General features: G+C 45.2%; 2 protein-coding genes across 2 annotated transcripts in view; both read right to left on the minus strand.

Moving 5' to 3' along the window:
* The window catches only part of LOC146980516 (uncharacterized), a 528,771-nt gene extending 525,861 nt beyond the window's left edge, over positions 1-2,910 (minus strand). Inside the window, 1 exon segment of the mRNA XM_085787979.1 lies at positions 1,562-2,910. Within this exon segment, the coding sequence (XP_085644105.1) occupies positions 1,562-2,895 (1,334 nt within the window). The 5' untranslated portion in view covers positions 2,896-2,910.
* A 12,018-nt stretch (positions 2,911-14,928) lies between these two features.
* Positions 14,929-20,432, minus strand: LOC146980628 (uncharacterized). The gene is made up of 2 exons (XM_085787980.1): positions 20,403-20,432; positions 14,929-16,887 (listed from the first exon to the last, which is right to left on the minus strand). The coding sequence occupies exons 1-2, from the start codon at positions 20,430-20,432 to the stop codon at positions 14,929-14,931; spliced, it is 1,989 nt and encodes a 662-aa protein (XP_085644106.1).
* Between the last annotated feature and the right edge of the window lie 3,143 nt (positions 20,433-23,575).

Genomic DNA, 23,575 nt, shown 5'->3' on the forward strand with positions numbered 1-23,575 from the left:
ACCAGAGAGTGTAGCAGGACCTGTCCAGTGACCACGGGGTATCTGGGGTTCACTTCACTCTGGTTCCAGGGTGCCATTGTGAAGGGCCGCCATGCCGAACATTTACTTTAATATGTCGGAATGCCGGCCCTTAATTATTTATGGAAAAGGTGTGCCTTTCCGAACCTGAAAAAAGTCCACCATTAAAAGGTTTAATGCACTGGGTTCACGCATTGCAGTGAATGCTTTCGTAGCACAGTGGTTAGGGAATCCACCTCTGGCGCGGGAGACCAGGGTTCGACTCCCGGAGGAGCTGCATATTAGCAGAGACTTTCTTGGCCGCTACACCTGATCTTTTTACTAAACTTAACCAACTCCTGTCTACATTGCCTAAACCCAACCAAAGCACAGAGCAAGGACATTTATTTTTCAGCAGGGTGAAACTTTGGAGGGGGAGGGGGGGGGCTGTCCCCGCGGCGCAACTGTGTCAAGCCGGGCAGGAAGTCAAACCACGAGAGAATCCGGTCAATTTTCAAAAGTAAACACATTAGGAAGGAAGGAAGGAAGGAATTTTCGGAATGGGGGTCACCCCCCCCCCCTACACTCTACATCAAGTGGGTGGCTCGCCATTGTGTCACTTCACAGGAAGGTCCAAACAAAAAATAAAAAACCAAAAGAAAAGAAAAACAGAAATACCTGACCTGTCAACAGACAGGGTCAGAGAAATGTCATCAGTGCTACGTCACTGCATAGTTTACGTTTGGGAACGTAAGCGACTGCATAGTTAGGTTTGCACATACCGGTACGTCGCACAGCAAACGCAGCAGTTAACAGTGGCGTAATCATGACAAATTAAAAATGCTGCCATGTTATATAACTTAATAAAAGAAAAGAAAATGTAATGCAGACTGATCAGCTCATTGTGAAACATAAATGTATTGATGTGAATGTGGTGATTTCTGTACAGAGCCCCAGGCAGCGCTGCTCTGCTGTCCAATACACACATGAAGCTTCACTTTTCATTCAAACAAACTGATGCGACTGCTACAATTGTTAGATTTCATCAATGAGAACAACATTTATCAACTAAAAAGAATTTAACCTCTTAAAACCTGCGGGTTAGGGTTAGGTTTGGGGACGTCATCTGGTGGTTTGGGAAACACTGACATTTTTCAACATTTTTTAAAAACATTTTATTGACCAAACAACAAATTGATGAATCATTTACATATCAACAGGCTAATCAATGAGGAAAATAATCGTTAGTTGCTCGGGTGTAGGACCGGACCGCCCCGTCCTCTAGCTGCTGTGGAGCTGCTGGTGTTTCTTCAGGTTGTTGGACTGGCTGAAGGCCTTTCCACACTGCCCACACACGTATGGTTTTTCTCTGGTGTGGACACGTTGGTGGGCCGTTAATTTTCCTAAGGTAGTGAACCCCTTCCCACACTGCCCACACACGTACGGCCTCTCTCCGGTGTGGATGCGCTGGTGGGCTGCTAACCTACTGGAGTCAGCGAACGCCTTCCCACACACTTACGGCCTCTCTCTGGTGTGGACGCGCCGATGGATCGTTAACGCTCCGGATTGAGTGAACGCCTTCCCACACTGCTCACAGCTGTACGGCTTCTCTCCGGTGTGGATGCGCCGGTGGACCGTTAAATTTGAGCGGCTAGCGTAGGCCTTTCCGCACTGTTCGCAGCTGTACGGCTTCTCTCTGGTGTGGATGCGCCGATGGGTCGTTAACTGCCCGGAGCTCTTGAACCCCTTCCCACACTGCTCGCAGCTGAACGGCTTCTCTCCGGTGTGGTAGCGCTGATGGATCGTTAACTCTTTGGAGGTAGCGAACGCCTTCCCACACTGCTCACAGCTGTACGGCCTCTCTCCGGTGTGGATGCGCTGGTGGACTGCTAAATGTCCGGAGGTAACAAACCCCTTCCCACACTGCTCGCAGCTGAACGGCTTCTCTCCGGTGTGGACGCGCTGATGGATCGTTAACTCTTTGGAGGTAGCGAACGCCTTCCCACACTGCTCGCAGCTGTACGGCTTCTCTCCGGTGTGGACACGCCGATGGATCGTTAACACTCCGGATTGAGTGAACGCCTTCCCACACTGCTCGCAGCTGTAGAGCTTTTCGCCGGTGTGGACGCGCCGATGGATCATTAACGCTCCGGATTGAGTGAACGCCTTCCCACACTGCTCACAGCTGTATGGTTTCTCTCCGGTGTGGATGCGCCGGTGGACCGTTAAATTTGAGCGGCTAGCGTAGGCCTTCCCGCACTGTTCGCAGCTGTACGGCTTCTCTCCGGTGTGGATGCGCCGGTGGGCCGTTAAATTTCCGGAGCTAGCGTAGGCCTTTCCGCACTGTTCGCAGCTGTACGGCTTCTCTCCGGTGTGGATGCGCTGATGGATCGTTAACTCTCCGGAGCTCTTGAACCCCTTCCCACACTGCTCGCAGCTGTACGGCTTCTCTCCAGTGTGGATGCGCCGATGGATCGTTAACTCTCTGGAGGTGGCGAACCCCTTCCCACACTGCTCGCAGCTGTACGGCTTCTCTCCGGTGTGGACGCGCCGATGGATCGTTAACTCTCTGGAGGTGGTGAACCCCTTCCCACACTGCTCGCAGCTGTACGGCTTCTCTCCAGTGTGGATGCGCCGATGGATCGTTAACTCTCTGGAGGTGGCGAACCCCTTCCCACACTGCTCACAGCTGTACGGCTTCTCTCCGGTGTGACCGCGCTGGTGGATTGCTAAATGTCCGGAGGTGGCGAACCCCTTCCCACACTGCTCGCAGCTGTACGGCTTCTCTCCGGTGTGGATGCGCCGATGGATCGTTAACTGTCCGGAGCTCTTGAACCCCTTCCCACACTGCTCACAGCTGTATGGTTTCTCTCCAGTGTGGATGCGCCGGTGGGTCATTAAATTTGAGGAGCTAGCGAAGGCCTTTCCGCACTGCTCGCAGCTGTATGGCTTCTCTCCGGTATGGAAGCGCTGATGGATCGTTAACTCTTTGGAGGTAGCGAACGCCTTCCCACACTGCTCACAGCTGTAGAGCTTTTCTCCGGTGTGGACGCGCCGATGGGCTGTTAACGCTCCGGATTGAGTGAACGCCTTCCCACACTGCTCACAGCTGTATGGTTTCTCTCCAGTGTGGATGCGCCGGTGGGTCATTAAATTTGAGAAGCGAGCGAAAGCCTTTCCACACTGTTCGCAGCTGTACGGCTTCTCTCTGGTGTGGATGCGCAGGTGGATTTTCAGGGTGTACGCCCTTGTGAAGGCGGCGCCACACTGCTCACAGCTGTACGGCTTCTCTCCGGCGTGGATCCGCTGGTGAATTTTCAGTCCTGACAAGTCGGTGCACGATGTGCCGCACTGCTCGCACCTGTACGCCGTCTGTCCACATTGGCGCCGCCGGCGGTGAGCGTTCAGATGAACTGAGGTCCTGAACGCGTTCCCACACCCATTACAGCTGTGTGGTTTCACCTTGGTGTGGTCCTGTTTCTATGGCAACAGACAGGGAGAGACAGAATGAATAAATGATGGATGATGGATGGACATTTGTTTTCCTTCCTTCTTCATTCAAGGTGCACAGAAAAGAAAAATGAATTTGATTCCACTATGGCCAGTGATATTGGATCCGTCAACCGTCAATCAAACGTCTGAGACACACACACACACACACACACCGAGCTTGGTCTCACCCTAAACACTGAATATCCCGCCCGCTTGATAACGACGAGGAGATGGGCATGAGGGAGGGGGATGGAGGATGAGAATGGCAAATGATTGGCCAGTGTTAGAGGCTACGCAATTATATTTTTCATTTTCACAGTGGACTGTTGCAGTTACATTCAGCAGTTGCTGCAAGTTTACAGTTGGAAAATGTAATTGATTAATCTGGTAATTTATGTACATAGGCTACAGAGCACCAAGGCAGCACCTTTCTTCTGTCTAATACACAGATGCAGCTTCACCTTTCATTCAAACAATGCGACGGCTACAATTGTTAGACTTCATCAATGAGACCAGCATTTATTTCCCAAAAATAATTTAACCAGCCGGCGGTAACCCTCTAAAAAACCTGCGGGTAAATTTAATTAGTGATATCGTTTTCTCCCCCAGGATGACGACAGAGGTTGGCCGGCTGAGCAGCTCTGCAGACGAGCCGCTGCTCACACGGGTGAAGCCTTCTCCTAAACAGTTTGGAACTGCACATTGGGGTCTAAACAGTTACTTTCTCGCATGAAAAAATGTTTTAATTAAGCAATATCACACGAGAGGGAGTGCTGTTGTACTGTATATCAGCACGGCTGTGATTCGGTCAGATAATCCCACCGTGCTGATATACAGTACAACAGCACAACCTCGAGTGTGATATTGCTTTTATACAACAGTGCTACGAGCGCATTTTAGAACAGTAATAAACTACAAGAGATTATGATTTGTTTGTTTATTCAATCATTTATTTGGCTCCGCCAACAGAAATAGTTCTGCAACTGGAAGGGAGACAAGGCTGTTGCCAGGCAACACATAAACATTAAACTAGCTAGCTACTGGTTTTAATGTTCAGGTTTCTAACTGTAGCAGCAGCAGAGAGATGGGGCAGCTCCTGTATGGGGAGCGTAGCTCTGACTTAGCTCCTGTCCAGCTGAACAGCGGAGTGATAACGTCCGTAAAAAGTCGCAGTGCTACGTCTCTTGTCCAATCAAATTGCTCGGTTGGGACCGGTCGGAACTAACTGTTGTATAAAATGTAATAAAGTGATGTAACAGCGCTACAGCAGGAACTAAAATAGGCAGGTTAGGTTTTAGACTTTTTAGTGAACCACAAAAAGTAGAGTTAGCAGCTAACAGCTGTTAGCTTCATCTCTTGACTCGCTCCCACTGAAAACAGAAACACAGACCTGTGGACGTGGACCGGACGGACCGGAGGGCTCCTTGTCCTGGTGGACCGCGTGCTGCTCCTCCCCCGTAGTCCCAGTCTGGTCCTGGTTCTCCTCCTTTACTATGTTGTAGTCCTGGTGCTGGTTCTCCTCCTTAATTCCGGTCGTGTTCTGATCCAGGTCGCTAATCTCCCGGTCCAGGTTCTCCTCCTTCATCCTGGTCCTGGTCAGACGGGACCTCCTCATGGTGCCTTTCCACTGGCTCAGTACGGTACAGCACGGCTCTACTCGGTTTTATCCTCTTCTCCTCCTCCAGCCCCTCCCACCTGCTACCTGCTACTTCTTTGGTAACGCCCCAGCCCTAAACGTGACGTCAGCCGACTGCCTTCCCCTGATTGGCCAGAGCGTCGTCACTGGAAGACGAGTGAGTCTGGAGCTGAGGAGAGGGCCATCTGTTTTCCTTTGTATTCTCGCGAGCATGGTGTGTTTTTTCGGTCAGGACTCAATGTCCACATTGACTGGGCAATAAGTGCCTGCTACTGGTTTACAAATCACTGATTTTTTTTTTTGTGCTTTATTGTAAGCATAACATAATTATCTAAACACATAACATAGCATTATGCATTATACAGAGAGATAGAGGTGGACAAAGCAGACAGGGGGATAATGTAAAAGGAAAAAAAAATGACAATAACAATACAAATAATGACATTACAAATAAAAATTAAATAAATAAATAAATACAAATAAACATTGCCAGATTTGGAAGAATCCATTTACCTAGTAAAAAGTTCTTAAAGAGGGGCTATGTTAAATCTTTCAAAAATACAGTTCGTTTTCATAGCTTTTTTATTTTTAATGTCTTTTATTGTAGTTGCATATTGGAGAATTTCTTGTGTGAAATGATCCAGGCTGGGTTTTGATTCTGTCCATTTTTTTTGTGGATATGAAATTTGGCCATAAGTACTACCAGTTGTATAAAGAATGTTGTGTCTTTGTCCAGCTTGTTGTTTTTTACAAATCACTGAATGGTTTAGGTCCAGAATACATGAATGACATGTTAGTAGAGTCTAAACCCAGTAGAGCTCTGAGATCTACTGACTCAGGTCAGATAGTGGAGCTCAGAGTTCAGACCAGACATGGTGAAGCAGCATTTAGCTGTTATGCTGCAACAACTGGAACAAACTACCAGCAGAACTGAGATCAGCCCCAACTGTCAGCACTTTTAAATCCAGGTTAAAAACATTTCTCTTTTCATGTGCTTATAGCTGAGAACTTAAAACTTTATCTATTTTATTTTTATTTTACTTTTATTTGCTCTTGCTTTTAACTCTGTTTTCAGTGTTTTGTTTGTTTTTATTCTGTCTTATGCTTCTTTTTTTTAATGTTTTGTCTTTATGTAAAGCACATTGAGTTGCCTTGGTATGAAATGCGCTATATAAATAAAGATGCCTTGCCTTGCCTTGGTTGGTTAACTTTGTCCACTTGTCCACAGGTATTGTCACTTGACTCTGCATCACTTGCATCAGTGTCATCTAACATCATGTCCACATCACATTATCCATTTTGGATGATAGCACTCACGTCCAGCACACTGTATCAAGGATCTGTCCTTCTGAAATGGAAAAAATAAATGTGAAACAAATGTTTACCTATGTATAAATCCTACACATGCTTATTAGCTTGTAGATTACCTGCAGGAAAAGTTGGGGTGGTAGGGGAATTTAGTAAAATATAAAGTGTTTACACATTCACACATTTCACCAGTCACACAACACTGTCTGGCTAACCTATTACTGTGATTAGCATCCTAAAAGGTAGGTATGCATGCGCCCCCAACTTACCACCACACCCTACACTCTGAACATTCACACCTGCTCCAGAACATTACCCCCTCCAAGCATCCCCCATTACTGCTTTGACTATGAATGGATTAGAAAATGAGCATGAACTGCTCAGCTTTCTGTGATGAGAGGAAACATCTCACAGAATTGAAGATAGGCCTAGGTAGAAATGAAGTAGTAAATTAAAATGATAAGCCATGGCAATATATTTAATTCCCATATAAATAACAAATACAATATCATAAAACTAGAAAATTGTTGTGCCATCTCTGTCAACATGGGAATCAAACCCACGATCTTAAGGTCAAGACAGAGCTGATCAGACAGACACATGATCATCTTTCTATAAGCACTGATATGGAGGAGCTGTAACCACATTAGGTTAACTGTGTGTGTGTGTGTGTGACTGTAATCACATGAAGCTGGCTCTAGAGTCTGTGTGTGTGTGTGTGTGTGTGTGTGTGTGTGTGTGTGTGTGTGTGTGTGTGTGACTGACTTGACACATAGTTAGTTAGTAGCTGCATCCTGTGTCAGTCTGATTTAGCTGTGTCTGTGTTTATAAACATTTAAACGAGCGCCAGGTGGATTGTTTATGAAGTTAACGAGCTCTGGCCTGAGGATCAAAGAGGTTACCACGGCGATAGGGGCCCCCCCAGGCTGAGACAGACAGAAACGTGGAGAAAAAGAGCCATTTTCTGCCTCTGCACCGGTCTCACATTTAGGCTTAGCATGAGAAAACGGTAACTCCTATCAGAACAAAACACAGATCAACGTTGCTCTAAGGACTTACTGAAAATTTTGATACTATTTGGTGTTTCTACAGTAAATATTTTGGCGACGCTGGCAGTTTTAAAACATCAGGCCGTTCTGCTTCTCTCAGAAAATATTTGTATTGGACTCAATGAGGAGCAGAGACAGACGTGGCCGCACTTAGAGGCTCAGAGTTTAAATTCTGTAAGTCACTCTGATATTTTGAGCAGATTAAGAGATCGAGGATGAGCTCGTCTACAAACGTGGCGGAAATTATGTGTGTAGAGTGTAAATTGTGGCCGTTTGGAGTTTGGAAAGAGAAAAAATCTGGAGTTTTTCTGGCATCTCTCCCACTCTAACCGATGATGTCACGCACTCTGACACGAACATTCCGTGCAATACACACCCATTATAATCTCATAATTTCTCCAAAAATGATCATGGTCATTGATCATGGATTGATCAAAAACTATATGACCTATCAAAACGTGGAGTAATACGCCAATACACAAGACTTGTGTCTACTGTTTAAAGTTTCAATGGAGTCTCTAGGTGAAAGTATGCCTGAGCAGTAGACGTTTGTTAAACTCCAATGACTGGTCTTTTTCGCTCTTTTTTTCCCGCCCGTCCCATTGATTTTAATGCAAAAATTCTGCACAGTTTTTCGCGACGGAGGAGGGGAGAGGAGAGGAGAGGAGAGGAGAGGAGGAGAGGAGAGGAGAGGAGAGGAGGGGAGGGGAGAGGAGAGGAGGAGAGGAGAGGAGGGGAATGGAGGAGAGGAGAGGAGAGGAGAGGAGGAGAGGAGAGGAGAGGAGAGGAGGGGAGAGGAGGGGAAAGGAGAGGAGAAGAGAGGAGAGGAGAGGAGAGGAGAGGAGGGGAGAGGAGAGGAGAGGGCTCTGTGTGACCAGATGTTTTCCCCAGCAGTCTAAGCCTATTGATAGCTTTCAGTGACGTCACTTCCCAGGGACCTGGCGGTCAAAAGCAACATTCCAAAATGGCAGCGCAACGGACTTTCTATGGACAAACAACCGAGTAATGACTTAAATCATCTGCCAGCAGCCGAGAAAGAAAGATATAAAAACAACTTTGAAGTTTTGGGCACTTGTGACCCATATTCAACAACAGCTGCTGTATACCAGCTGTTTAAAATGACCAGTTCCCTGCCGAAGCTCCAGTTGGGCGATGTTTACGTTTACCTGGTGGAGAATCCATCATCCTCCACCGCTTGCAACCAATACCTCCGGTGTTATGGCTCAACTGGTTTCTGATTAAAAGCCCCATTTTGTAGTTTTTTTTAATCTTAAAATAATGTTTCTGAACTCATTGAAGTGGTAGAAATGTACCTGTAACTTTCCTGTGTGGGAACACCGTCCTGGTACCGCAGCTCCGCTGAGCTCCACAGTCTGAGCTCCAGCCCACTGAGCCCAGGCTCCCTGCTCCTCTCACCCACAAACCAGAGCCCTTAGCTGGGCTGCACGGTGACCAGCTGCCCCCCCTTTACCCTCCGGAGCTTTGCTACGCACCGCTACCGACGGCAACGATGACGGCGGTGCGATAGCAGCAGGACCGGCGGCGGCGGCGGCGATGGTAACCCGGCGGGACCGCCCGCCACCGGACAGTACCGCCCGCGGCGGCAGCGACACGGTAACGGGGGTCGGGACCGACCGCGGCGTGGCGAGGACGATGACTGGTATTGTTTAGCGTATTTTCAGAGGTTTTTCCATTAGTTCGTAACTTTAACATGACAGGCTTTGTCATAGTGTGCACTGCAGTGTTGTGCAGAGTGAGAGTAGTGTGGCGCTGACTGTCCGTATGGAGGAATAAGCTCACTCACAGACGCATATTGGCTGCAGTAACATGTGAACTGCGGCTTGATTTGTGAATTTGTGACAAATCTGCGGACGGAAGTGCAGCACAGCTGTTGTTCGGTACGGTAACCAGTTAAAACAGACACCAGTTGGGCCACAACACCGGTATTTTTGAAGCAGCAGGGAGCAGTGTGTGTTTTTCTGCCTTGTCCTAAGCCGCGGACAACGGGGAAGTGGATTGTTTTGACCGCCAGGGGGGCGTTCCATACGGGCCGTGACGTCACATGAAAGCTATCAATAGCAGTAGCTATAAAATGGTTCAGAGCTACCTGAACCAGCCCTAACTAAAAGCCCTGTCATAAAGGAAGGTCTTAAGTCTAGACTTAAATGTAGTTAGAGTGTCTGCCTCTTTGACCCATGGAGAGAGCTGGTTCCACAGTATAGATAGACATCACGTGACGTCACACAGCGTTCGCAGCTGGTCACAGCGCCATCTTGGGTACCGACTTCCAAAGGCAGTCTATGGGCTGTGACCTAATACATCCATGGCTGTGACATCAAATCTCACAAAAATAGTGGATAAACCTTTTTTAATTACATGGCTCTATTGAATGTCGTATTCCGATAATTTATTGATATTTCTGATATTTATTTACATCTTGATTTTGCATTTAACAGTCTGTTATTCCTGTTTAACAGATCGTTGCTAAGTAAAATACACCGTTGCTAGGGACGCCGCTCTGATCAGCGCAGCAAGAAAAGAGAAACCAGAGCGATAGATGAAACAGAGTGGCGACAGCTTTTGATTAGCGGCTAATTCAACAGCAGTGATGGATAACTGTACCGGAGAGGCTCGACATGAGCTTCATCTGAGGAATAAACGGCAGCTTTTACCTGACGGGAGACCGACGCCTGAGCTACGGTAGCTAACAGTTAGCAGCTAACAGCTAGCAGGTTTTACCTACCTTTCCTCTCTCCCTCCCTCCCTCCCTTTCTTACACACGCACACACACGACAGGTTGTCTGTCATATCTGTTTTAAACCTTGTAATAACAGCTTGTTGAGTACAGTTAACACTATTGTTGCTTCGGTTTGAGTGTGGATTAATGAAGCTTAGCGAAAATTCAGACAGGAAGACTATCTCCCCACGCATGCTCACTGAGTCATTTCCTCTCTCCCACTTCCCTCTGAAACACACCCCTCAACACTCATCCTCATCCAATCACAATCCGCCACCTTCTCTCCTCCTCCAATCAGCTTTCAGCTGTCTCGTTTAAAAGTGCTCTCTCTCTACTCTCATTCAGCTGTCAACCAGCCCGCAGAAATCCTCGACCCACCTCCTCCCCTTCACCTCCTCAATCAGGACTCAGGCATCTCCATCTCAGTCCGGAGGCTTCCATATCAGCAGGCATCATCTCTACCACCACCAGTGTCCGGGCCCGGGGGATGTCCTCTTCAGATAGAAGCTTCACATTCATCAATTTGTCTTCTAAGCTGATCTACTCCCTGGGGCCTAAGCGCCAAAAATATTACTTGTCACAATAAATGTCTTTCGTTTCACATCCCGTCTATTCCATTCTTAAATAGTCTGTCCTGATTGAAATTGTTAACGGTTTGTTTAATGTGAGTGGTGGTCATCGCGTCCTGATGAGTTGGGTTTTAATAACAGCTGATAACGTAACTGTGTAGATGGCGTGGATTGTGATGAGAAGGTTTTGCACATATTTTAAGACTTATCTGTGCAAAACCTGTTTGTTGTGCCTTTTTGCGTGATAAGATGATTTGCCGAATTCTTCTTCCATTCCTGCAGCCTTTTGTCTCAATGTTAACGATGGCAAAATGTCCAGATATTTTATTACTTTATGAAAATAAATGTCTGTGAGTTAAAAAGAAGTGGGCTACGCATTTCTGATTTGATTTGGCTTTTCGTGTATTTGGTTAAACAGATATAAGTAACAGGAGAGAGACAGTGAGAGCGAGAGAGAGAGATAAATAGTTATATCTTCCGACAGCAATCACTTCTATAGAGTGTTTGGTCTGAAACACGGGTCTGTCAGTCCCTCTGCTCTGCTCTGAGCCCAGGAGAAAACTTTTATCGTATCCTACAGTTTTTATCCAATGAGGAGAGAGAACGGCATGCAGGGCTGTGTGTGCAGCCAAGGAACGCCGTGAATGTGGCGACGTAGGGACGAGGACTGTTATGGTGCGTTCAAGGAAACTCGTATTTTTCCGACCGTGAAGTGGTACCAGTTCGATCTGGTACGAGTTCACCGGTCGGAAGTTACGAGTGGCCGTTATAGTGACTTTCACAGGTAAAACAGGTCGGAAAAACAGGAGTGGGTTGCCTGAAACGCTACAAAGTTGTAAGTTGTGACTTGAAGCTGTAATTTATGATTTCAAAAGCCTGCCTGGAACGCAGCATTAGCGAAAACGACCGGACCACTTACTTCTGCTTTAACGGGAGAGAGAGCGGCGCACCGTGCTGTCAAAGATCGTCTCAGCAGAAATGGTGTGTGCTTTCAAGGCAAGGCCATCAAAATGAGAAATGTCCATATCCAAACTACATCAGGCAGCAGTCATTTCTGGTCAGAGAGGACGTGGCTGCACTGAGCTGAATAGAGGTTAACTCAGTGTTCGGTACCCAGCATGGCTGCGGCCAGGTGGAACGCATCGTGACGTCACCTACTGATAAGTATCTATAGAAGCCTGGTAACTGAATGCTCTACCTCCCAGTCTGTTTTTAGAGATACTGGGAGTCACTAACAGACCTGCGTTCTGGGAGCGGAGTGCTCTGGTAGGACAGTAAGGAATGATTAGTTCTTTCAGATAGGATGGAGCTTTATCATTAAGAGCCTTATAAGTCAGCAGAAAGATTTTGAAGTCTTTTCTAAATCCTACAGGAAGCCAGTGGAGAGAAGCTAAAATGGGCTAAGATGTGTTCTCTCTAGTCCAACGCAGAAGGTTTGGTTGAAATCGCGCCGGTGGTTTTGGAGAAAATGACCAAAAACCACACAGGCCATTTTGAAAAAGGAGGCCACTCCGCGGGTTACTTTTTTTTTTTTGACCAAACATTTTTTTTTTTTGACCAAAAATTAAAATTTCTCCAAACTCGGATATATCATCTGGGGGTCCGAGGGGAGTCCAACGCAGAAGGTTTGGTTGAAATCAGGCCGGTGGTTTTGGAGAAAATGACCAAAAACCACACAGGCCATTTTGAAAAAGGAGGCCACTCCGCGGGTTACTTTTTTTTTTTTGACCAAAAATTAAAATTTCTCCAAACTCGGATATATCATCTGGGGGTCCGAGGGGAGTCCAACGCAGAAGGTTTGGTTGAAATCGGGCTGGTGGTATTGGAGAAAATGACCAAAAACCACACAGGCCATTTTGAAAAAGGAGGCCACTCCGCGGGTTACTTTTTTTTTTGACCAAAAATTTAAATTTCTCCAAACTCGGATTTTTCCCCGCGGCGCGATCGTGTCAAGGGCGCGATCGTGTCAAGCCGGGCAGGAAGTCAAACCACGAGAGAATCCGGTCAATTTTCAAAATAAAACACATTAGGAAGGAAGGAAGTCCTCTCCGTCTCCACTAATCATCTCTACCTGCGAGGGAGCTATCCTGGACCATGTCTCTGCCTACAAATACCTCGGCATCTGGTTAGACTCCACGCTATGCTTCTCACACCACATTTCTCAACTACAGGCTAAGGTCCGGGCTAAACTTGGTTTCCTTTATAGACATCGTCTCGCCTTCACTTCCTCTGCTAAACAGACTCTCATTAAATTGACAATTCTCCCTACACTCGATTTCGGTGACACCATCTATCGCACTGCTTGTAAAGGCACTCTTGCTAAACTGGACACACTCTATCATTCTGCTATCCGTTTTGCCACTAACGCCCCTTACAATACCCACCACTGTAGTCTTTACTCCCTGGTAAACTGGCCATCACTTCACACCCGCCGTCAGATCCACTGGCTCACTCTCATTTACAAGACCCTTCTTCAACGTACACCCCCCTACCTGTCTTGCTTGCTGCACCGACTTCCTGTCACATACAACACTCGGTCCTCCCATCTCATTCTGTTAACAACTCCTAAAACCAGATCTACATCCGGCCTTGCATCTTTCCAGTCAGCTGCTGTCTCTGACTGGAATGCATTACAAAAACACCTTAAACTGGATAACTTCATCTCCATCCCGGCCTTCAAAGACGCCATCTCACACCTTTTTACAGATCATTGCAGCTGCTTCCCTACTATTTAACTACTCAACCATCTAACCCTTTTCTTCAGTTTCTGCTTGTTGAACGCCCATACCTACCGCCGTTGGCCTAGGCCACTTTCTGTGACACACTGCTCGCTTATGAATCCTGTAATATCTGTAACAGACATTTACTCTCTTTTATGCTTGTAATAATCTTGTCTTCTATGCTTGAATATCCTTGTTATTAACTTTTATGCCTTGTTTCTGCTAAATGTTTGTATTGTTGTGTATATTTGCTATTGTCTTTTAACCTATCTTTTCTCCCTCACAGCCCCCCCTCCTCCCCCTCCCCCTCAAGAAGCTTATGCCTCTTGTCAGGCCATCATTGTAAATAAGAACATGTTCTTAATTGATTTCGCCTGGTTAAATAAAGGTTAAATAAAAATAAAATAAAAAAGAAGGAAGGAATTTTCGGAATGGGGGTCGCCCCCCCCTACACTCTACATCAAGTGGGTGGCTCGCCATTGTGTCACTTCACAGGAAGGTCCAAACAAAAAATAAAAAACAGAAAAACAAAAACACCTGACCTGTCAACAGACAGGGTCAGAGAAATGTCATCAGTGCTACGTCACTGCATAGTTTACGTTTGGGAACGTAAGCGACTGCATAGTTAGGTTTGCACATACCGGTACGTCGCACGATAACAGCAAACGCAGCAGTTAACGGTTGCGTAATCATGACAAATTAAAAATGCTGCCATGTTATAGAACTTAATAAAAGAAAAGAAAATGTAATGCAGACTGATCTGTCTGTGACAAACTGTAAACTGTTTTCTTGTTTGTAACAACATCTATTGCATGTCTGTCCGTCCTGGGTGAGGGATCCCTCCTCTGTTGCTCACCCTGAGGTTTCTCCGATTTTTCCCTGTTAAAAGGGTTTTCCATGGAGTTTTTCCTCAGTGGATGTGAGGGTCTAAGGACAGAGGATGTTGCTACGATGCCATGTAAGGTCCATGAGACAAACTGGTGGTAAAAACGGGCTATACAAATAAAATTGCCTTGCCATCAGCTCATTGTGAAACATAATTTATTGATGTGAATGTGGTGATTTCTGTACAGAGCCCCAGGCAGCGCTGCTCTGCTGTCCAATACACACATGAAGCTTCACTTTTCATTCAAACAAACTAATGTGACTGCTACAATTGTTAGATTTCATCAATGAGACCAACATTTATCTCCTATAAAGAATTTAACCAGCCGGCGGTAAACCTCTTATAACCTGCGGGTTAGGGTTAGGTTTGGGGACGTCATCTGGTGGTTTGGGAAACACTGACATTTTTCAACATTTTTTAAAAACATTTTATTGACCAAACAACAAATCGATGAATCATTTACATATCAACAGGCTAATCAATGAGGAAAATAATCGTTAGTTGCTCAGGTGTAGGACCTTCCCGTCCCGTCCTCTAGCTGCTGTGGAGCTGCTGGTGTTTCTTCAGGTTGTTGGACTGGCTGAAGGCCTTTCCACACTGCCCACACACGTATGGTTTTTCTCTGGTGTGGACACGTTGGTGGGCCGTTAATTTTCCTACGGTAGTGAACCCCTTCCCACACTGCCCACACACGTACGGCCTCTCTCCGGTGTGGATGCGCTGATGGATTGTTAACTCTTTGGAGGTAGCGAACGCCTTCCCACACTGCTCACAGCTGTACGGCTTCTCTCCGGTGTGGATGCGCCGGTGGGCCGTTAAATTTCCGGAGCTAGCATAGGCCTTTCCGCACTGTTCGCAGCTGTACGGCTTCTCTCCGGTGTGGATGCGCCGATGGATCGTTAACTGTCCGGAGCTCTTGAACCCCTTCCCACACTGCTCGCAGCTGTACGGCTTCTCTCCAGTGTGGATGCGCCGGTGAGCCGTTAATTGTCCGGAGGTAACAAACCCCTTCCCACACTGCTCGCAGCTGTGCGGCTTCTCTCCGGTGTGGTAGCGCTGATGGATCGTTAACTCTTTGGAGGTAGCGAACGCCTTCCCACACTGCTCACAGCTGAACGGCTTCTCTCCGGTGTGACCGCGCTGGTGGGCCGTTAAATGTCCGGAGGTAGCGAACGCCTTCTCGCAGTGGTTGCAGCTGAACGGCCTCTCTCCGGTGTGGACACGCCGCCGATGGACTGTTAACGCTCCGGAGTGAGTGAACGCCTTCCCACACTGCTCACAGCTGTAGAGCTTTTCTCCGGTGTGGACACGCCGATGGGCTGTTAACGCTCCGGATTGAGTGAACGCCTTCCCACACTGCTCGCAGCTGTATGGCCTCTCTCCAGTGTGGACGCGCCGATGGATCGTTAACTCTCTGGAGGTGGCGAACCCCTTCCCACACTGCTCACAGCTGTACGGCCTCTCTCTGTTGTGGACACGCTGGTGGGCCATTAACTGTCTGGAGGTAGCGAACGCCTTCCCACACAGCTCACAGCTGTACGGCTTCTCTCCGGAGTGGATGCGCCGGTGGACCCTTAAAGTTGAGGAGCTAGCGAAGGCCTTTCTGCACTGCTCGCAGTTGTACGGCTTCTCTCCGGTGTGGATGCGCCGATGGATCGTTAACCTTCTGGAGGTAGCGAACGCCTTCCCACACTGCTCGCAGCTGTAGAGCTTTTCTCCGGTGTGGACACGCCGATGGACTGTTAATGCTCCGGGTTGAGTGAACCCCTTCCCACACTGCTCACAGCTGTATGGTTTCTCTCCAGTGTGGATGCGCCGGTGGGTCATTAAATTTGAGAAGCGAGCGAAAGCCTTTCCGCACTGTTCGCAGCCGTACGGCCTCTCTCTGGTGTGGACGCGCTGGTGGGTCCTTAAATTTGAGGAGCTAGCGAACCCCTTCCCACACTGCTCGCAGCTGTACGGCTTCTCTCTGGTGTGGATCCGCTGGTGAATTTTCAGGGTGTACGCCCTTGTGAAGGCGGCGCCACACTGCTCACAGCTGTACGGCTTCTCTTTGGTGTGGACGCGCTGGTGGACCATTAATTGTCTGGAGGTAGCGAACCCCTTCCCACACTGCTCGCAGCTGTACGGCCTCTCTCTGGTGTGGACCCGCCGGTGGACCCTTAAATTTGAGGAGCTAGCGAACCCCTTCCCACACTGTTCGCAGCTGTACGGCTTCTCTCCGGTGTGGATCCACTGGTGAATTTTCAGGGTGTACGCCCTTCTGAAGGCGGCGCCACACTGCTCACAGCTGTACGGCTTCTCTCCGGCGTGGACACGCCGGTGGGCCGTTAATTGTCTGGAGGTAGCGAACCCCTTCCCACACTGCTCGCACCTGTACGCCGTCTTTCCACATTGGCGCTGCCGGCGGTGAGCGTTCAGATGAACTGAGGTCCTGAACGCGTTCCCACACCCATTACAGCTGTGTGGTTTCACCTTGGTGTGGTCCTGTTTCTATGGCAACAGACAGGGAGAGACAGAATGAATAAATGATGGATGATGGATGGACATTTGTTTTCCTTTTTAAATTCTTCATTAAACCAGCACTAAGGAACTTTTCAACCTTCATAAAATATTTTCATAACTTTTGTGATGATACATTTGACCTACAACAAGTTGAATGACACCTCTGTCGTGGCCTGAGGGGGTCTGTATCTCTTTCTCTGGCACTAAGCAACTTTGAGGAACATGGTAGGAACCCGGCTCTCACTTTACTTTCACTTTTGCGAGTCACAACAAGGAGGGAACAGGCAAAACGGCACTTTAGCAATGGATTATGTTTGTGTTTTCACTTTGAAATGATCCACTGGAAACAGAAACTTAGTTTTGATGTCTTCTGTTAATTTTAATGCAGGATATTTACAAGGCTTCACGCTAGTGTTCATGGGAAATGGAGTCTTCCTTCAGGCAAAACACTACCGCTTTGGTCCACAGGCACCGCCAAACTCAACCAAAACTGAAAGTTCTTTAGTACTGCTTTAAGGGTGCACAGAAAAGAAAAATGAATTTGATTCCACTATGGCCAGTGATATTGGATCCGTCATCCGTCAATCAAACGTCTGAGACACACAGACACACACACCGAGCTTGGTCTTACCCCAAACACTGAATATCCCGCCCGCTTGATAACGACGAGGAGATGGGCATGAGGGAGGGGGATGGAGGATGAGAATGGCGAATGATTGGCCAGTGTTAGAGGCTACGCAATTATATTTTTCATTTTCACAGTGGACTGTTGCAGTTACATTCAGCAGTTGCTGCAAGTTTACAGTTGGAAAATGTAATTGATTGATTAATGTGGTAATTTATGTACGTAGGCTACAGAGCACCAAGGCAGCACCTTTCTTCTGTCTAATGCAGCTTCACATTTCGTTCAAACAATGCGGCGGCCACAATTGTTAGACTTCATCAATGAGACCAGCATTTATCTCCCAAAAAGCCGGCCGGCGGTAACCCTCTAAAAAACATGCGGGGAAATTTAATTAGCCGCAGATAATCCCACCGTGCTGATATACGGTACAACAGCACGACCTCGAGTGTGATATTGCTTTTATACAACAGTGCTACGAGCGCATTTTAGAACAGTAATAAACTACAAGAGATTATGATTTTTTGTTTGTTTATTTAATCATTTCTTTGGCTCCGCCAACAGAAATAGTTCCGCAACTGGAAGGGAGACAAGGCTGTTGCCAGGCAACACATAAACATACAACTAGCTAGCTACTAGCTACAAGCTTTTCCACCGAGCTGCTTCCAGTGCTGGTTCTGGTTCTGAGCCCGTGTCTGATCAGCACCGGAGCAACAGGACCAGCGTGAAGACACAGAGACGTTATCGATACCGTATTACATTTGTTTATCTGCTACGTAATCAATATAAACACAGTTGAAGCTAAGTAGCTGCGCTACGTGGCTAACAACAGCTAGCGCTAATATCAAAACACATCGCCGTCAAAAAGTAGGCAGGTTAGGTTTTAAACTTTTTAGTGAACCACAAAAAGTAGAGTTAGCAGCTAACAGCTGTTAGCTTCATCTCTTGACTCGCTCCCACTGAAAACAGAAACACAGACCTGTGGACACGGACCGGACGGACCGGAGGGCTCCTTGTCCTGGTGGACCGCGTGCTGCTCCTCCCCCGTAGTCCCAGTCTGGTCCTGGTTCTCCTGCTTTACTATGTTGTAGTCCTGGTGCTGGTTCTCCTCCTTTACTATGTTGTAGTCCTGGTCCTGGTTCTCCTCCTTAATTCCGGTCGTGTTCTGATCCAGGTCGCTAATTTCCCGGTCCAGGTTCTCCTCCTTCATCCTGGTCCTGGTCAGACGGGACCTCCTCATGGTGCCGTTCCACTGGCTCAGTACGGTACAGCACGGCTCTACTCGGTTTTATCCTCTTCTCCTCCTCCAGCCCCTCCCACCTGCTACCTGCTACTTCTTTGGTAACGCCCCAGCCCTAAACGTGACGTCAGCCGACTGCCTTCCCCTGATTGGCCAGAGCGTCGTCACTGGAAGACGAGTGAGTCTGGAGCTGAGGAGAGGGCCATCTGTTTTCCTTTGTATTCTCGCGAGCATGGTGTGTTTTTTCGGTCAGGACTCAATGTCCACATTGACTGGGCAATGAGTGCCTGCTACTGGTTTACAAATCACTGAATTTTTTTTAATTTTTTTTTTTGTGCTTTATTGTAAGCATAACATAATTATCTAAACACATAACATAGCATTATGCATTATACAGAGAGACAGAGGTGGACAAAGCAGACAGGGGGATAATGTAAAAGGAAACAAAAATGACAATAACAATACAAATAATGACATTACAAATAAAAATTAAATAAATAAATAAATACAAATAAACATTGCCAGATTTGGAAGAATCCATTTACCTAGTAAAAAGTTCTTAAAGAGGGGCTATGTTAAATCTTTCAAAAATACAGTTCGTTTTCATAGCTTTTTTATTTTTAATGTCTTTTATTGTAGTTGCATATTGGAGAATTTCTTGTGTGAAATGATCCAGGCTGGGTTTTGATTCTGTCCATTTTTTTATATGAAATTTGGCCATAAGTACTACCAGTTGTATAAAGAATGTTGTGTCTTTGTCCAGCTTGTTGTTTTTTTACAAATCACTGAATGGTTTAGGTCCAGAATACATGAATGACATGTTAGTAGAGTCTAAACCCAGTAGAGCTCTGAGATCTACTGACTCAGGTCAGATAGTGGAGCTCAGAGTTCAGACCAGACATAGTGAAGCAGCATTTAGCTGTTATGCTGCTCACAACTGGAACAAACTACCAGCAGACCTGAGATCAGCCCCAACTGTCAGCACTTTTAAATCCAGGTTAAAAACATTTCTCTTTTCATATGCTTATAGCTGAGAACTTAAAACTTTATCTATTTTATTTTTATTTTACTTTTATTTGCTCTTGCTTTTAACTATGTTTTCAGTGTTTTGTTTGTTTTTATTCTGTCTTATGCTTCTTTTTTTTAATGTTTTGTCTTTATGTAAAGCACATTGAGTTGCCTTGGTATGAAATGCGCTATATAAATAAAGATGCCTTGCCTTGCCTTGCCTTGGTTGGTTAACTTTGTCCACTTGTCCACAGGTATTGTCACTTGACTCTGCATCACTTGCATCAGTGTCATCTAACATCATGTCCACATCACATTATCCATTTTGGATGATAGCACTCACGTCCAGCACACTGTATCAAGGATCTGTCCTTCTGAAATGGAAAAAATAAATGTGAAACAAATGTTTACCTATGTATAAATCCTACACATGCTTATTAGCTTGTAGATTACCTGCAGGAAAAGTTGGGGTGGTAGGGGAATTTAGTAAAATATAAAGTGTTTACACATTCACACATTTCACCAGTCACACAACACTGTCTGGCTAACCTATTACTGTGATTAGCATCCTAAAAGGTAGGTATGCATGCGCCCCCAACTTACCACCACACCCTACACTCTGAACATTCACACCTGCTCCAGAACATTACCACCTCCAAGCATCCCCCATTACTGCTTTGACTATGAATGGATTAGAAAATGAGCATGAACTGCTCAGCTTTCTGTGATGAGAGGAAACATCTCACAGAATTGAAGATAGGCCTAGGTAGAAATGAAGTAGTAAATTAAAATGATAAGCCATGGCAATATATTTAATTCCCATATAAATAACAAATACAATATCATAAAACTAGAAAATTTCCTCTTGGGAAATTTTGAATGGGCCACGGGAGCAACTGCGGGTTGTGCCATCTCTGTCAACATGGGAATCAAACCCACGATCTTAAGGTCAAGACAGAGCTGATCAGACAGACACATGATCATCTTTCTATAAGCACTGATATGGAGGAGCTGTAACCACATTAGGTTACCTGTGTGTGTGTGTGTGTGTGTGTGTGTGTGTGTGCACTGTTGTTCCTATCTAAGAGGGGACATCGGCGTCGTTACACATTCACCAACAGGGGACCAAGCAGCCAACAGGGGACTTTTTTTAGGTCCCCTGTTGGACATGCTTTAAATCAACTTAAAATCATGTGAAAAACCTTCTGGTTAATTTTTTAAACTTTAGCCAAGAGGGGACCTGAGTGTGTGTGTGTGTGTAAAATACCATATTCAGCAGTGCCCCGGCAGGCTGGAGCAGGGGTTTTAACGACTCATTCACACACGTCGTTTCTTACACTCCTCCATAGTGTGAACGACTTGCAGCCCCGGCAGCCTTTCAGACTGTAGAGAGGCTATCAAACAGGCTCCTTAGTGAACAAACCAGTACCTTGAAACATAATTTGTTATTCTTTGTAACAAAATATAAAGGTTCCATTTTCATGGATGTCTTAAGTTTGAACTCAACACTGTATTAGGTATAATAGAAATTTTAAAATAATGAAAAAATTGAACACCCATAACACAATTAGAAATAAAATGGTCATTTAGATCATTTTTGTTGAATTCTGATTAAACATTAAAAATAATTGACCTTGGTATTGTTGCTTGTCCAGTTTTTTTAAGCGCAGGGTTTCAATTTTATGTGTTCTCAATCTGTATTTATAGTAATTATTAGTTGATTTACATTGCAGAAAAAGGTCCACACTTGGTTTATATGGAATGACAGGGGTCCACTGTTGGTTGATGTATAATGACACGTTCCCACTTAGTTAGCATGGAGTGACATACACACTCCATCATATATGATTAAGAAAGAAATAAGCAAAAGTGATCATCCTTAAGAACAAACTTTCATCAAAACTTAAAACAAACATTTCTAATAAAGTAGCACCAATAATGTTGTAATTATTTTTTAAATGTAGGGTTGTACTACTGCAACACACATTTCTACAGTCTATTAATTTTTTAATAGAGGGTTTTAAGATTTAGGGTAATCTTAATGTACGTGCATCATAAATCTGTATTCATAAGGATGTATTTTATTTACTGTTTTACATTACAGAAAAAGGTCCACACTTGGTTTATATGGAATGACAGAGGTCCACTGTTGGCTGGTACATAATGGCGCAGGTTCCCACTAAGTTAGCTTGGAGCGACATACACACTTGAGCATACGAATAAAAAAAAAGAAGAAGAAAATTTGATAGTTCTTATGAGAAAACTTTCATCAAAATGTAATACAAACATTTCTAATGAAGTAATAACAGTAATGTTGTGGGGTTTTTTATGTGGGGTGTACTGTGAAAACTCAATGGCAACCTACGATGATATATTATGTAGAAGTAAACCATCAAAGAGTAACTGATATTAAAGTATTGGCACGGCAATTTGTTATCTTTGGGGGAAAATACAGAGGGTTTGGGAGATCATCAGTTTGTCAGAGAAACAAGGGATAATTCATTGAGAGGATTAATCTCACAAAGTCCCTATGTTAAACTATTTCTACAGTCTATTAATTTTTCACTGTACTGGTGTTTTATACTACTTAACTGCATTGTTGTCATGGGAAAAATACTTAAACTACTCACAGTTTGACATGAGAGCCACAAAAAGTTACTTTTTGGCCACGTACATCTCATGTAGATGAAGCCCTGTTGGGGCCACCTATGGTCAGCCTTTTACCTTTTAAAAGCATGTGATTTCAATCAATTTTAATGTAGGCCTACTTGCGTCATAAATCTGTATAGGAATTATTAGTTGATTTACGTTGTAGAAAAAGGTCCACACTTGGTTTATATGGAATGACAGGGGTCCACTGTTGGTTGGTGCATAATGTCACAAGTTCCCACTGAGATAGCACGGAGCGACACACACACTCCATCATGTATGAATAAGAAATAAATAAGCAAAAGTGATCATCCTTAAGATAAATTTTTCATCAAAACTTAACACAAACATTTCTAATAAAGTAGCACCAATAATGTTGTAATTATTTTTAAATGTAGGGTGTACTACTGCAACACACATATCTACAGTCTATTAATTTTTCCCCTACAAGAGTTTTATACTCCTTGACTGCATTGTTGTTATAGGACAAATATTTGGATTAAAACTCAGGGTTTTAGGTCACATTTAATGTACTTGCATCATGAATCTGTATTTATGAGGATGTATTTTATTTACTGTTTTACATTACAGAAAAAGGTCCACACTTGGTTTATATGGAATGACAGGGGTCCACTGTTGGTTGGTACGGAGTGACATACACACGGGTGGCATGGGTGGATAAGCAGAAATGAGAGAAATTGCTAAGTTTTAAGATACATTTTAAATCTAAATTTAATACAAACATTTGTAACTATTAATACACATAACACACACACAAACACATCAAACACACATATTTCAACTTAAGTAGCACTGGTGAAGTTGTCATTGTAGTTTTGTTTTTAAACATGGGGTTAGGGTTAGTTACTGTGAAAACTCAATGGCAACCTATCATGATACTTAAGGGAATATTTCAGTTATTGACATTTATGGATCAACAATAAAACATGTATGGGAAAATAAAAGAGGAGCTGGGGGGTCATCAGTTTGTCTGAGATACAAGGGATAATTCTTCTAGAGGATCGATTAACCTCAAAAGCTCAAAACTTTCATCAAAACTTAATACAAACATTTATAATGAAGTTAGCTACGGTAATGTTGTGTTTTTTTATGTGGGGTGTACTGTGAAAACTCAATGGCAACCTACGATGATATAT

The sequence above is a fragment of the Trachurus japonicus genome, chromosome 9, assembly GCF_045865225.1.
Source record: "Trachurus japonicus isolate A0001 chromosome 9, Traja_1.0".
NCBI classification, from domain to species: Eukaryota; Metazoa; Chordata; class Actinopteri; order Carangiformes; family Carangidae; genus Trachurus; species Trachurus japonicus.